At 41.3% G+C, this 15487-nt stretch overlaps 1 protein-coding gene across 1 annotated transcript in view; it reads left to right on the top strand.

Annotated features, from left to right (window-relative positions):
- The first annotated feature begins 1770 nt into the window (after window positions 1-1770).
- Window positions 1771-15487, top strand: part of TLN2 (talin 2) — a 176561-nt gene continuing 162844 nt past the window's right edge. The window contains exons 1-6 of the mRNA XM_012645035.1: window positions 1771-1906; window positions 3687-3784; window positions 5114-5243; window positions 6031-6183; window positions 8068-8210; window positions 9883-10010. Of these exons, the coding sequence (XP_012500489.1) occupies window positions 1771-1906; window positions 3687-3784; window positions 5114-5243; window positions 6031-6183; window positions 8068-8210; window positions 9883-10010 (788 nt within the window). The remainder of the gene's footprint in view (window positions 1907-3686; window positions 3785-5113; window positions 5244-6030; window positions 6184-8067; window positions 8211-9882; window positions 10011-15487) is intronic.

The following is a 15487-nucleotide window of genomic DNA, read 5'->3' as shown; positions in this document are numbered from 1 at the left end:
AGGTGGAAAATTCCTGAATATTTTGAATTCCTCTGCCATGTCAGCAGTCCAGCCACTGCCCAGTCTATAGTAAATTAATTCAGTTTTGGGCAGATTCTCAGTAAACACTGCTATGGTTTGTTGAGGAGTGTATCTTGACATTTCTCAAATAGGAAATATTTTTACATTTTTGCAGGCAAAATTCATTCGGAATGCAAGCATGGGTCAGAATGGCTTTATGGCTGGGTGGCTTGAAAGGTTGCTTCATGGGGATAAACCCTGCCCTCAGACACTAGAGCATCTGTTGGAAAATGTACTCTATACCCAAGTGACCCAGCCACCTGTTGTCAAGAAGCCAACAGCAGAGCATGCTGAGAAGCCAAGGCCTGGAGGCCCCACTCTAGCATCTGGGCCCAGGCAGCCTGCTGTCCCCTTGGCCTTTTGGCCACCTCATTGCTTCTTGGCACTTGCCTTGTTCAGTGGGCAGGAGGCACAGAGGAGGCCGGGGCCCAGGCTCGCTACCTGTAGGCGCTCTAATAAAAGAAAGAGTGTGAGTGTGAGATGCCCATGGATTTATGTCATCTGTGCTACGCTAGGATTCTTCTTGTTACTCACTATAAAGGGCCTTGTTTTGTTTGCTATGATGGTACCCAGCCAGTTAAGTCTGAGTTGGTTCTTCAGGTACAGGGAAAAAGCATTTGTGATACAGGTTTCTTTCTGTCTCCATCTCATGCCTAAGGCAGCCTACGTGTGGTAGAGGATGTCTTGGATGTGGGGGGTGGGGGGCAGTTAAGTTTCTGGCCATGGAATAGAGCAGGTACTGGAAACAGACCATAAGCCACCAACTCGAAGGAAATGCACTAAACTGTTGGATGTACATTTTAAAAAGAAGGCATTTATGAGATAACTCAAACTCAGCCTAAACCTGTATATTTCCCAAAACCATTGAACTAGACAAGCGAAATGTCCCACTGGTTTGTCTGAACGAGATCAGAACTGGGTTGGCATTGTGTGCACTTGGAGCTCCTGAAAATGTAAAGCTACATGGCATGCTTGGCATTTCACGTCGGCCAGTCTGGCCTCGTTAGTGATGGCTATGCATTGGCCTTGCATCCATCTTCCCCCAGTATTCTATTTTCTGAACCATGCAGGGCTGGTATTATTATAGATGCTTTGTGGAGACATTGAGGCACACAGTGCCATGTGACTTGCTCAGATTGACACAGGCTCTTAGTGATGGAGCTGGGCCCAGAAGTCTCGTCTTCTGGTAGGTGGGTGGTGGAGCTCTTGTCGTGAGGAACACCTGAGAGGGCACCCCTGATTCTTCCCTGTCCCCCCAGGAGCTGGTGGGGAGGGACCCAGGGGCACTGAGGCTGCTGACAGCCGTGGACACCCAGGGCTCTCTGCCCCTGGCCTTGAGGATGTTAACTAGGGAAACTCTGCTCCTGAGGACGCCTTCAGGGAGCCCCAAGTTGGAGGACTGTTGAGAGGGAGGCTTGGTAAACATCTACAGTTCCTGCCTCCTAAGGGATTCTCCTTGTCACCCTGTGGTAATGACCCTGAGACCATATGCTGCTGTCATCCATCTTTAAATTTTTCAAAAGTGATTTTTAATCTTTGTTTTGTAGCTGCAGTAGACTCTCAAAGTGCTGTTTTATTCTCTCGATCTTTAAAGTTGATTTGAGAGTCCAGTGTTTCTTCGTCAAGATGAATGACTATCGTGAACATCGGAGTTTATCTCTTTGTGTTTTTCAGACGTTCTAAGTGAGACCTTCGAAATCATCTAGCAAAATGGTGGCCCTGTCCTTGAAGATTTGTGTGCGCCACTGCAACGTGGTGAAGACCATGCAATTCGAGCCATCGACGGCAGTGTACGACGCGTGTCGAGTCATTCGGGAGCGGGTGCCCGAGGCGCAAACCGGGCAAGGTAGGTCACCGCTGACTTACTGGCTTCTGAAGGTGTGTGTGTACCTTCTTCACTTTGCGGCTAGAGAAACGGAGGCTCTGAGGGGTGCACAAGCCCCCTAGCATGCATATTATAAGCAAAATGTCGTCTTGGACCTGCTCACTTCCTGTGTGAGACTCGGGACAATAGTGACCACACCTGCTGCCGAATCGTCGTCATCTTCACCCCTCTGGACGTCAGAACTGCACTCTGCAGTGTCCAAGTCACTTCAGAGCAAACGAAGCTGCCCTGACACTTACTGCTTGTGCACATCCTAAGCCCTGTTCCCGGGCGTGAACACTTCCCACTGCCTTCAGCACAAGTCTTATGTTTCAAGTCCTTTGAAGGGGCCTTATAAATTTTATCTCAAACCCTAAAAGACATTTGTGATATATGTTTTGTTTGATGTTTGGTTAAACCACTGACCCTATTCGCCTGAGCGTAAACAGAAGGCATTCATACAATTTCATTTCCTCTTTCCCTTTGTCTTCCTTCCGTGTGTCCTTCCCTTACTTAGTGTTTGACTGACGGTTGAGTCATTGGATCCCTCAAATGGATAAGGCTTTAGTGTGAGAGTGGGATAAAACGTATCTGAAAAATTGGAAGAGTAAAAATTAAAAAATCAAACATCGCATCGAGGGTAATTATAAGTAAGATGGGTCTTCTTGTAAAGATCTATACTACTTTTCACAAAACTCTTTGATCTTTTGTTCTAAAAGCATTATTTATGTTATTCAAAACACTGTATTATTTCTAGATTACCCAAAAATAAAAATAAAGTTCGCTTATATCCCCAACCTTACTCTGATTTGGTTGTTAATCATTTGGTTGCTTTATTGTTATATTCCTCTTATTTTTGAATGTTTTATAGTTTGCTTTTATTTATTATTTATTTTATTTCAAAATATTAAGGGGGTATACCTGCTTTTGTTACTTTGAAACCTTGCTGTTTCTTTTTTATTCTTTTTTTTCCTCTTGGGTTTTTATTTCTTCGGTCTGGATTGTTATACAGCTCCTGTGAAGGTAGACACCTTTAAAGGTCTTAAAGTTGTTTCTGTGAGTAACAGCAGAAGCTCTGGCCCTCCTCTGGGTCTCTGAGCAGGAAGAAAGAAGCCTTTGGGTAGAAAATGAGACTGCTCCCCCAGTCCCTCCCCCCTTGTATCTCCCAGGCCAGATTCAAGGTTTCCTATGGAAAGCACCAAGTTTAACTTCCTAGAGTTTTCATAATCTGGTGGTAGTGGGGGGCAGAGGCTTCATCTCAGGAGGAGCTCCTACCCCTCTTTTATAATGCTGTCTTGGGATGACGGGGGACCATTCAAGATGTCAGGGCTTACCTGTGCCCCTTCGAGTGGCCTTGGACTTGGGTGGTCACTTCCTTAGTTTCTGCATGACTGTCTTCTCATTCTCCGTGGGTACTCAGCCTGGTTTTTTTTACAGCAAGGGTTAAGGAACAAACTCAAATTCAGTTAGAAAGAAATTTGGACTGCTTTGTTCTTGGTGTTTCCCTCAATTTTAGGCACAGCTGCAGCCCACTGGTGTTAGGAAGCACGAGCCTCGTTCGTGGGTGTTGCTTCTGCGACTCAACTCTTCCTCCTCCAGGTCTGCTTTGGCCCAGCAGCTGCTTGTGTTGTCAAAACGAAACGTTTCCCACTGCCTGAGCAGAGCACCCCGCTCCTCGCCGAGTCAGCAGGCTCAGCGCTGGGAGTCAGCGATGGCTTTGTCACCGCCTTGTCTTGTATTTTCCTTTCTGTTTGTGTTCCAGCTTCCGACTATGGGCTGTTTCTTTCGGATGAAGACCCTAGGAAAGGGATTTGGCTGGAGGCGGGCAGAACACTGGATTACTACATGTTGCGAAACGGGGTATGCTGCTCATCCTGTGTTTTGGGTTTTCATTGCTTTGTCCCTGGGCCTTCCATAGAAGCCAACGTTATCTCACCATTTTGATTCAAGGGCATAATAGTAGTAGTTTCGATGTAATGAGCTTTGTAAGGGCTGTCCAGGTGGTAGTAGAAAATGTCAGCAATCGAAATTCTTGCGATTGCACAGACGGATTGAAGCAGTTTGAGTTAGTGTGTGAAGCGGTTTCTACATGCCATTGTTGGACTTGGTAGGTGTGAGATGCCAGATAGCGTCTGGCTGTAAGTGTGCAGAGGTGTCCCTGCGCCTGGGGACGGGGAGTAAGGACAGATTAGAGGGGATATGCAATGGGGTCCTAAAGGCAGTTGGAGACTGAATATTAATCACAGTGTTCTGGTTTTGTAAAAGAAACTTCAAATTAGAGATGTGAGTTTAATAATGATCAGTAATAGTAACAACAACAACAGCAATGGTTATATTATGGAAGTAAGAAGGGATAATGAGAAAAAATGGGTTAAACGTTCTGTTCAGCTTAACCTGCAAGATGCTGGGTATCTTGGTATGTTGGATGGAGTGGACCTATCAGATTGGTCCGTATCCTATAAAGTGAGAGTGAGATACATGATGCTGATTAATTTCCCTTCCATGGTTCTATTTTTAGAAAGTGTAGTAAACAAGAAGTCTCTTATTTAAAAATAAGTCACAAACTTTTTACCCCTGTTTGGTGTTGCCATTATTATTTCACTCCACTCTTGTGAATAAATACCACTACTACCGTGATACACCACTACTGGGAGGAATTATGGGGATATTATGCATGTATTTCATTATATATAATATAGTAAAATTTTTTAAATAAAATTTTAAAAATTGCTTTTTATTTTATGTGTATAGATAGTAAAAATTGCTTATGGCAATGTAAAAGATAATTAGAGACACATACTAATGTCTTTTTAAAAGGCAAGTAGTCATTTCCCTCCACTGATTCTCATTAGAGCAGATAATTCCCAGCCTTTCGGGAGGACGTACATTACTTTCATCTCACAAAGGGTAGTTTTCAGTAATTGTGAGCTATAAATATTACTTCTTGGGGTGCAATTTTACTATGGGATTTTAAAGAAATCTTTATGAAAGCAATTACTTAGCACTGGAGAGTCTGTATTACAGTAGTGGCAACAACCCTATGAAAACTTAGGAAGGTTTTCAAAGACTTTTTGGAAGAAAGAGGAAATCAGGGTCTTATGGGGAAAATTTGTTCTTTAAAGAAAAGCGTCCAGGTTTGTTATCTGTGTTCCCACTCGATGTGAAATGTGTGTGTGATTTGTGCTATAGGATATTTTGGAATATAAAAAGAAACAGAGACCTCAGAAAATCCGGATGCTGGATGGATCTGTGAAAACAGTGATGGTGGACGATTCCAAGACAGTGGGGGAACTCCTGGTGACTATTTGCAGCAGGATAGGTGAGCATTCACGTGCCTCTGTTGCGTTTTTTGCTTTGTTTTTAATTGCATGCCTGTTCTCTTTCCCACCCCCGTTTGGTGTCTGGGCAATTCTGAATGTGTCTTAACATACCGAGTTCTGCCTAATCCCAAGAGAGTATGTTCACTCTCCTGATTTGCCAAGCCACTAACCACGTGGGCTTCTCACTAAGTTACAAGTGAGAGCTTTCATTTCCCTTTCTAAAACAAGGGATTTTCACATTGAAAGTAATGTTTTTAAAATCGTGTAATTCGGTCTCCCACCCATTGCTGCATTCTATGAAAGCGTCACGGATGTGCCCTGTCTCCTTGAATACTAATGGCGATGGCCTTTATGATTGATTATTAGATTATTGATTGTCCTCTTGTGGCTTACATTAGTCCCCCCAGAGGTCTGCCTCCTTTCTACAGGGAAGCCTTGAAATATTTGCGGAAAACAGACTTGCCTGTCTTAGTTTTTTCTTCATGCAAAGGAAGCCCAGTTCCTTCAGACATTTCTTGGTTGACATTGTCTCGTCTTCCCCTGAATGATCCCTACTTTGTTGTTTCCGCAAAATTAGAAGAGAGAATTGAACGTGACATTTTGAATGTGACTTAACTAGCTGAAGGTCCTTTGTTTTATTGGTCATGGCTGCCTCCCTGGTCCTCACATTAGCAAGGCCTCTTTTTGTCCTTGCCACCATGCAGTCCCTGGGCTACCACAGACCCTAGGCTGAAAGGGGTGGATGGCTGTTCAGTCATTTAGAATCATAACCTAATTTCTCATTAGGAATAACGAATTATGAAGAATACTCTTTAATCCAAGAAACTATTGAAGAAAAGAAAGAGGAAGGGACGGGTACGCTCAAAAAAGACAGGACGCTGTTACGAGACGAGAGGAAAATGGAGAAGTTGAAGGCCAAGCTCCACACAGATGACGACCGTAAGTGTCTGAGAAGGAGGCGAGGTACAGGCACGAGGCTTCACCCAGCCTCTTGCTCCCCCTGTGCGTACGACTCAGGGCAGGTTTTTGTTTTCTTAATGCTGTAAGATAAAAACAACTGTAATACCATTCATGTCTGAAGCAATCGTCTCTTAATATCGAATATACAAAGCATGTTCACAGTTTCTTCATTATCGTCTGAAAGTGTTTTACTAGTTTGAACTGGGATCCAAATAAGGTTGGACAACATGTCACTTAACTCTTTCTTAACTAAGTAGGTTCCCTCTCCATCTGTTTTTTAATTGACAAATAATAATTATGTATATTCATGAGGTACAATGTAATGTTGTAATTTATGCAGAAAGATTCATTCAAGCTAATTTACGTATCTATCACCTCACTACCTTATTTTTTTGTAGTGAAAATGTTAAAAATATATCCTTTTAGCAATTTTGAAATATGTAATACATTATTATTAACTGGTCACCCTGTAGTGCAATAGTCCATCTCTTTTCTTCCTTGCAATTTTTTTGTGTGTGAAGAAACCAGATTGTTAGTCGTATAGCATTTCCTACAGTCTGGATATTGGTCATAGCATACCTGTGGTGTCATTTAACATGTTCCTTTGTCCCTTTTAATTCCTTAGATCTGAAGGCTTGATTAGATTTAAGTGTGTGTATATGTTTTAATAAAGACGCCTCCCTTAGTGGTGATGTGTACTTTGATCAGAGAATTGTTTCTGATTGTCTTCTTTGGGGGAATGCTATGTCCATAGATGACCATTTCCTAGACCCCATATGTCCTTAGGGATAAAAAAAAAATAGTAACATAATTCTATTATGAGAAAGTCATTTTCTACAGCTGCACAGTTATTAATAATATATGGAAAAGCCAGCACAGAATCTCATGTGCCCCTAAAGCCCAAGCTGGGTGCACCTTGCTGCCTGACCCTCCGCTGAGAGGATCTTAATTCATTGCACAGTCCACGTAGACATCCCAGCCTCCTTCTTTCTATACTCTAATTCTTGCTGCTACGTTGGGATGACGTCCTCATTGTCATCGTGTTTGTTGATCTTTGGTAGGGCTATCATTTCCTCTAACCCGTTCTCTGTTTTTTTTTTTCTTTCTACCTCGTTTGATTTCCAGTTATATACATCTTTCCAAGAGTTTAGTAGACAAATCCCAAGGATTTATTATTATGCACATGATGCTCTGTGTGCTGAAGTTGCTTAAAATCTGGTGAGGCTGGTGAGAAGTACTTACCAACAACATGTATGTTAAGCCACAGAGGAGTGTAGCGGTGAGAGCTGTGCACCGTGTGGAGGGGAGTGATCCGTTCCCACGCACACAGACGTGAGGACGGGGTTCTCAGACTGGCTGAGATATGAGCTGGGCCACGCATGGGGTTCCGTCAGTCCCCTCTTTGGTGTTCTGTCTGCCCCATCCCTGCCACACGTTCATTTTCTTCCTCTTTTGTGCTTGGGGTCTGTTAGGCTCAGAGTCTCAAAATTACTTCCTTTGCTGAAACTGAAGTATTTACTCTCGATTTAAAAGGAAATCCTAACTTGGTTCCTCAGCACAAATGCTGATTTCCTTATTTCTTCCCCCCACTCTCTATGGGGAGAGGGACCGGTTATAAATTCATTGTAGTGCTTTAGCTAACTTTAGGAATGGCTGGGAATTTTCTCCCTCATTTCTGTTTTTGTTGGTCATATGGCAGATGAGAAATTGTTTTGCAAAGTTAAAAAGCACAGTTCTAACATAAGAAGTAGCTGTAAATATCAGAGTTGAAGAAATCTGCATCTACATCACACTGCTGTTTTGGTAAATCCCCTTTAATTAAGAGGAAAAATGAACAGTTCTTTTATATGTCTTGTGTTGCAGTAAATTGGCTGGATCACAGCCGAACATTCAGAGAACAAGGAGTGGATGAAAACGAAACGTTGCTGCTTAGACGGAAGTTCTTTTACTCTGATCAGAATGTAGATTCGAGAGACCCTGTGCAGCTGAACTTGCTTTATGTTCAGGTACAGTATTAACTGCTCAGACACCGAGGTGGTCGAGATTTCAGGAAGCTCCTGGCTGTACCTTGAGGAGAGCTGGAGCATAGCGCTGGCTTCTGTCCCATGTACGGCGTTCAGTTTCCGGTGGGCACTGCACGTGGACTCCTCACTTGTTTCGTTGTGGTGCAGGTTGGTCTTCATTGCGAACCACTGGTTGTCCAGTGTAGGGCCTCTCTGTGGCTTCCCAGATTGGGACCTCGTGGCCAGCTCCGTCCCTCTCTGACTGGCTTTGAGAGACAATTGTATTTCATTTAACCCACTCACCATTTCAGATGCACTAAAGCTTTCTGAGCATCTTAGAATACAAGAGAATATCGGTCAGAAAATCAATACTTCTCATTAACTGGAAGATAGCCTCTCAATAACTTTTCTGTCTTTACCGTTAACTAATTGTTTATACTCAGAGAAGATATTTCACATATTTGAGTTGCAGTTTCCCAGTATGTAAGATGTGGGCTTAGCACTGGATTGTCCCTGCGGTTTCTTTTGGCTCGAGGAAAACATCATCCATCTTTCTCCTGCTTTCTCTTCCCCCCCACCAAACTTCCTTTCATTCTTTCCTTCCCTCCTTCCCTTTCCTCTCCTTCCATTTTTCTATCTATCTGCCATAGAAATAATGCAGGGATTGACAAACTGTAGCCATGCCCTCTGCCTGTGTTTGTAAATAAAGTTTTATTAGCATACAACTCGTTCATTTAAGTATTACATACTGCTAAATCCCTTTATGTGTACATAACTGTGTGTGTATTTTCTGTAGCTGCTCTCACATTCCAGTGGCAGAGTTCAGTAGTTGTGACAGAGGCCGTATGGCCCATAAGGCCTGAAATATTTACTATTTAGCCTTTTAGAGGAGAAGTTTGCTGACCCTTAAGTTAGTGGATGGAAGGATGGCATGGAAGGGGGTCTGAGAAGATGGGCTGGAAGGCCAGGAGGGAACTAGCAGAGAGATGAGAAGATGCTTGTTGGTTTAAGGCTCAGAGTGATAGTTAAAAGTGTCCATCCTAGTGTCTGAGGGGTCATTTAACTAGAGAAAGGAAAGGGAGAAAGGGAAAAACAGCAACAGTAGTGGCGATGGATCGAGAACTAGGAGAAGAACTTCAGGCACACGAGCTCCCTGTTGCTTGTCATTTCCCCTGAATGTCTTGAGCCTTGAATTCTTGTCTGTGTATGCATCTGTCTCCATCTTTCTCTCCTCCTCTCCTTATGTTACATTGGTCTTTCTCTTGGCATGGAGATTGGGTTGATTTCACTTCTAGGTGTTCTTCTTGCTGGCTTTATGATTTAGGGTCACAAAAAGTAAATCGTATTTCTGATTTGGCCTCTCTGAATCTGATCATTTCACAAGATTTTCCTTTGCCTCTTTATTTTTCATAATCACGCTGCCTTCCTGGATTATCATCAAGCTGTACTTGGAATGCACCTGACACCTCTAATGCTTTCCATCCACAGGCCATTCGGGGCAAAGACTTGTTTTCCTCTCACCTAATTCTGCTGTGTTGCAATCACCCTCAGCGTCGTGCACGTGTCACTGTGGGTTGGCTGGCACCTTCCCTGCCCCACAGAGAGCGGAGTGTGTCAGTGGAGAGACGGTGTCGCTGCTCCAGGCCTGATGCTCTTCCTTCTGCTTGTGTTGCAGGCTCGGGACGACATCCTGAATGGCTCTCACCCTGTCTCCTTCGAGAAAGCTTGTGAGTTTGGTGGATTTCAAGCCCAGATACAGTTCGGACCTCATGTGGAACATAAACACAAACCTGGATTCTTAGAGTAAATGACCCTTTGTTGTTCTTTTTTCTCTTTTCTTCTCCTGTTCTTTTCACGTGTTTATTTTTGAGCTAGATATCCAAAATACACACCCTGATTTCAATCAAGGGTGAGAATGTTAGCTTTTTCTCAGTTGAATGTATGACCAAATTTGTGGACCTTGGGGAAAGGAAGAGAAACTCAGAAATTTCTCCCATTGGATAGAAATTCAATGTTGAGATGGCTGTAAAGGTCATCCGTTCCAGGGTCAGACAATGTATGGTTTCCTCTGTACCAGAGAGTCTACTGCACCCTCCAGGCCGTTGTCTGGCCTGTGCTAGGACGTCTGTAGAGTTGAGGAACTCACTTCCTCCGTCTTCTATAACCTCCGCCCATTAGAACATTCCTTCTTTATATCAGAACACATTTTGTCATCTTTAACTTCTTTGTGTCTCTGTATTAGAACAGCAGAATGTAAGATTCACACTCTTTACTACAATCTTAAGAATTCTTCATTGCTTTTAATGTGTGATGTACGTGTGAAATACTTGCTCTGTTCTTTCCACCCATTTGGCCTTTGGGTCTCTTATAAAATGATTGTGTGTTTTCTGGCTCCAGACTTTAAGATTCAGGAGAAGGCTAACCCTGCAGGTTCATCACGGCCCCACAGGACGCCGCTTTAGGTTTGGGTTTCCTGGAAATGCCCAGCACATCCATTGCGGCCATGCACAGGCTGCTGTTTGAGGATGCTCTACCCTCTGTTTCAATCTGGATTTTTCCAAGGGTCTTGTCTATTTCTTCCTCTGGCAATATTCCTTTTCTTTATCTGTATTCCCTCCACCTCTTTTTTTGTTTTTCCTTTCTACTTTCTCTTAGCGCAGATAAAACATTTGCATAAGCCATAAAAATCACTCCAGAGTGGTCAATATCATGCTGTCACCTAGAGTCAAACTTTTAGGAGGTTTGGAAGTGGGGACATGGTGTGAAGGCCAACTTGGGAGTGGGAGGACACGAGCTTTGCTGGAGGATGTGACAGCGTGAGGTGTGTTGAGTAGGTCATCCATCGTATCGTGTCCATGTGTATTGAGGGGAGAGGATAACACAAAGGCTTACTTGGCCCTTGACCCCACTCTCACCTTGGTGGAAAATAACTGGGATCAGCGTATGCCCTTGAGTAAAAAGAAAACCTGACTTTTCTGCTGGTGGCGGAGAATGCCTGGCCAATATGCTGTTTGGTATAAATTGAGTTCTCACCAGAAAAACCCCAAAACTTCTACCCTTGAGTTGGTGACTCCCCGGGAGCCTTTCCAAGGTGGTGCTTTGCTCTACAATATGCCATATGGTGACCTTGAGTCTGAGAATGGCTCTGAGCAGTTCCTGTCACTTACTTTGTTCCATATTCTCCAAACGAGTCACATGGGCAAGTGTTCCTCAGGGCCCATTTCTACCTAGCTATTCCGGCTTCCTCTGCAGGAGTCTTGGGAAGCTCAGACACTTTTCCAAAAACCACAGGCACATGTTCTTTTAGGAGTTTCTACATTCCCGCATTCTAACCTCACAGCTGGTCCCTCAGATACATTTGATGTCATAAACCTGAGGATCTTGGCCATGGATATTGATAAATAAACACCAAGAACTAGTTAGGCCTTGGAGGCAACAGCATTTCTATCTTTTTCTAGACTGACTGATGAAGAGTAGGAAAAAATGGATGGAAAATGGATGAGCCAAAAAAAATTGAAATGTTTATCCTTAGGCTTTCATAGCTATAAACCTTTGTGGCCCTGGTGGGAAGGAGATCCAATGTAACCATTGATTGGGTGCCTAACCAGGTGATGATACTACCCTGGTCATGTCATTTCATTACGGCTCTGGGGCAACTAATTCTCAGGGCCCCCTTGTGAACTAGGAAAGTGGTGTTTTATGTGACAGATGTGGAAGAAGCAGCACAGGGAGGAGATGTGGCTTGTCCACAGTTCCTCAAAGAGTTTTCTGCAAATAGCTTCCTACTTCTAACACTGGGCTCTCATTTTCAGAGACATTTCTACTTCGGTGAAAGGCAACATTGCCCTTTTCACTGGTCTCCCAGTATGCAGCAAAAGTAGGGAGGTATTTAAAAATGTGATTACAAAGGTCATTTGGTCTCTTTCCATGTGTTATTGGTTATACCAACCAAATCGTGGTGAATGTTATGACGTGGCTGACTGCGTGTGTTGAGATTACAAACTCGTATCAGAGCACTGGTATCGGTCTTAACAATGTGGACTGCAATTTATGGTTCTATTGGATAATGCATACTCACATTCCAATAAAAATGTTTTTCTCTTAATAATCTGATATTGCAAAAGTTTACCAGTTGTATTGAATCAGTTTTCCTTTTTCTAATATGAAGCTCATGCCTCCAGTGATACGTGCACCCTTGCTCAGATTCCAAATTAAAATAAGCTTGTTTTGCCTGGTGGCAGTTATTTTTCCTTATGAATTTGATTTACTTTTTAATTAGACCAAAGCTAGTCTAGGTAATGAGGCATTTTCACTCAATGTAGACATTTAATTGTGTATCTTATTGCTCATACCATACAGGTAAAATTTCCTGAGGACATAAGTCCCCCTCTTAATTAAAACAAAACAGCAAGGCCACATTTCCCTGATTTGTGAGCTGGATAGTCAGGTTCTATTTTCTGCTGGACTGTCCCTGTAGACTAGCAGGACTCTGTTTTGCAGCCTCTATATCTTTCCCCATTGAGCTTTCATATGTGCTATCTGCTTGAATAATTCATGGATTAAAAAAAAATAATGAGAAAATTGGACTTTTGACAGAGCCAGGTTGAAGATACAGCCACCAGAAATTTCAATTGCATAGTTTCTGAATGAGGTACCTAGGGGTGTGTTTAACAGGTACATGTCTTTTAATTTTTTGAAAGTTTGCTTAGCATTTTTGCTCAAAGTTAGCATAACATGGACATTTTTATGAGATTCTCTTTCAGCTGTCTTCAGACTCTTCCATGATTTCTGGATTCAATACCACCTTAGTGAAGGTACTCACTTAGAATAATGAAAATCAGAGAATAAGGGATTTTCAGAGATTTAAGGATTATTTACTATATCCCATCAACTCTGTAGATGGGGAAAATAGGTGCTAGAGAGAGATAGATGCAGCACAGAACTGTCAAGAGCTAGAAGCCAGATGAAAGCTAGGTCTTCCAAATTGAGTCTAATATGTTTTTACCTACATGACGGTTTTCCTCGAATCAACTTGCCCCAGAAAGGGACATTTTATTAGTACATGAAATAAAAACAACATATCTAGAATTCAAGTATTTGGTTTATGCTCTTCTGTGTTTCAAAAGTGCTTGCAGAAAACATATCTTATATTCTTTAACTCACTGAGGACGTGCACCTGTGTTCTACTGTGCCAGGTATAGGGAAGATACAAGAGAAATATTACATACTAATTCCTTGCTGTCTATGTGGTAAATATACATGTGAAATGGTTATTATGGAGAGTAAACACTTGGCTCTGATGATTTCAACAGAGTCCAACTCTTGGAAGGCAGCTATGCCTACCACTATGCCACCAACGCAGGAGTCCAACTCTTAACTGTGCCTTAAATGCAGGATGGTGTATGTAGGAAGTCAAAAGTTGCAGTGCAGGTTCTGGGGACTAGTAGGGATTGTTTCTAGAAGGCTGGAAAGAGTGTGGTACAAGAAGCAATGTCGATCAAAGAAATTGACAAAATGCAAGGTAAATCTAAAGAAGAATTAACTCTGAAGACAGCAACAACAAAATAAATTATAATAATGACTAATTTCAAGACCCTTAGAAACATCTTAGAAAACTTTAAGAAGTTGATCAGAGTAAAAACTTTCTGTAGACTGTATTGTATTGGAGAAAATTAGAGTTACTGATAAACGTTCGACCTTGATTAAGTATATGCAGTAAAATTGGAGGTAACTCTTTTCATAATAAAATTGTTGGGAAAAATATTGAAAGTAGCCTAAGGGAATAGAAATAGACTATATTTGGAAACAATGAAAGAAACAGACTTTACAAGTTCGTTAATAAAATTTTAATTACTGGTCAAAGCAAAAAAAAACAGACTGTGTAACTTCCAAACCAGTAGGGCAATGGGGACACAGGAGAAATGCAGACAACTTGAATTTTAACAACAGGACTTGTGCAGGGTGGATTATGGAAACACAGTGAGAAAAATATGGTCAATAGAACGCATAAAATAAATATGATATGATGAATACTTCTAAATATATTAGGCATCATACCAAATATAAGTAAATCAAACTCAGTACTTAATAGAGGTTCTCATATTGGATAGAAGTTTTTAAAAGTTCGGGTCTGTACGATTTCTAAAAGGCACACTTAAAATTTAAGGACAAAGAAAAGTTTAAATGCATGGAAAATGATGTGCCAGGAAATTACTAGTTAAATCTAATGTCACACCAAATAGAGTTTAAGGCAAACAAAGCATAAGTAGAGATAAAGATCACTATAAAGATAGAAGGACTAATTCACCAGGATGTTAGATAATTGTGACTGTATATGTATCTAACATTGCCTTAAATGTATTTAAAGGAAAAATAAACTGTATTACAAAAATTTCAGATACATAATTTTAGTGGAATAATTTAACATACCTCCCTCAGTGAATGACTAGTAGAACAAGATCAAAATAGAAGAAAAAATGATTAAGAGAAAGTAAAAATAGAAACCACAGAGAATCACTAAAACCAAAGGCTGGTTCTTTGAAAAAAATTAATAAACTTAGGTAAATAGTTTTTGGATAGATTTGATCAAGAAAAACCAAAGAAAAAGGCCAAAATGTTGGTAATGAAAATGGAGCAGAATTATAGGTAGAGATTTGTAAAAGCATAGCAAAACTTAAAACCAAAAAAATTTAGACAAAATGGACAATTAGAAAATCTGAGTAGACCTATAAACTTGAAAAGAAATTGACTTATCAGTTTAAAATATACCAATCAAAAAACAACAAAATAAAAACTAGGCCCAGATTATTTCAAAAAATAGACAAAAAAGTGAAGCTCCTCACCTTAATTGGAAAAAAGCAGAACTCTAATACCAAATTGAATACAGATCATAGAAAGCTTTTAAACTGAATATAGATGGCTTGCCCACAAAAGTTAATAAAATGTTAAACTAAGTCCAACATGACATTTGCCTATATGTTTAGGTATAAGTCCAAGTTATAGCTAAATAGAGTTTCTTCCAGGGATGCAAAATTCATTTGTTCAACAAATAATTCATTGAGTGCCTTCTCTGTAGTAGACACCAGGCATTGGGGATGCAGCAGTGAAAACACAGTCAAGTATGGAACTTAGATTCTAGTTTAGAGAGGCAGACAAGGAATAATAGGTAAGTAAAATATATAATATATTAAATGATGATAAATGCAAAGATAAAAAATAAAGCAAAAAAGGGGGAATAGGGTGTATTTTAGGGATTGAGGGAGAATTTGCCATTTTAGAAT

This window comes from Propithecus coquereli, unplaced genomic scaffold, assembly GCF_000956105.1.
Source record: "Propithecus coquereli isolate 6110/MARCELLA unplaced genomic scaffold, Pcoq_1.0 Scaffold224, whole genome shotgun sequence".
Lineage (NCBI taxonomy): Eukaryota > Metazoa > Chordata > Mammalia > Primates > Indriidae > Propithecus > Propithecus coquereli.
Note: the sequence above shows the minus strand (reverse complement) of the source record. Positions and strands in the feature narration are given on the sequence as shown.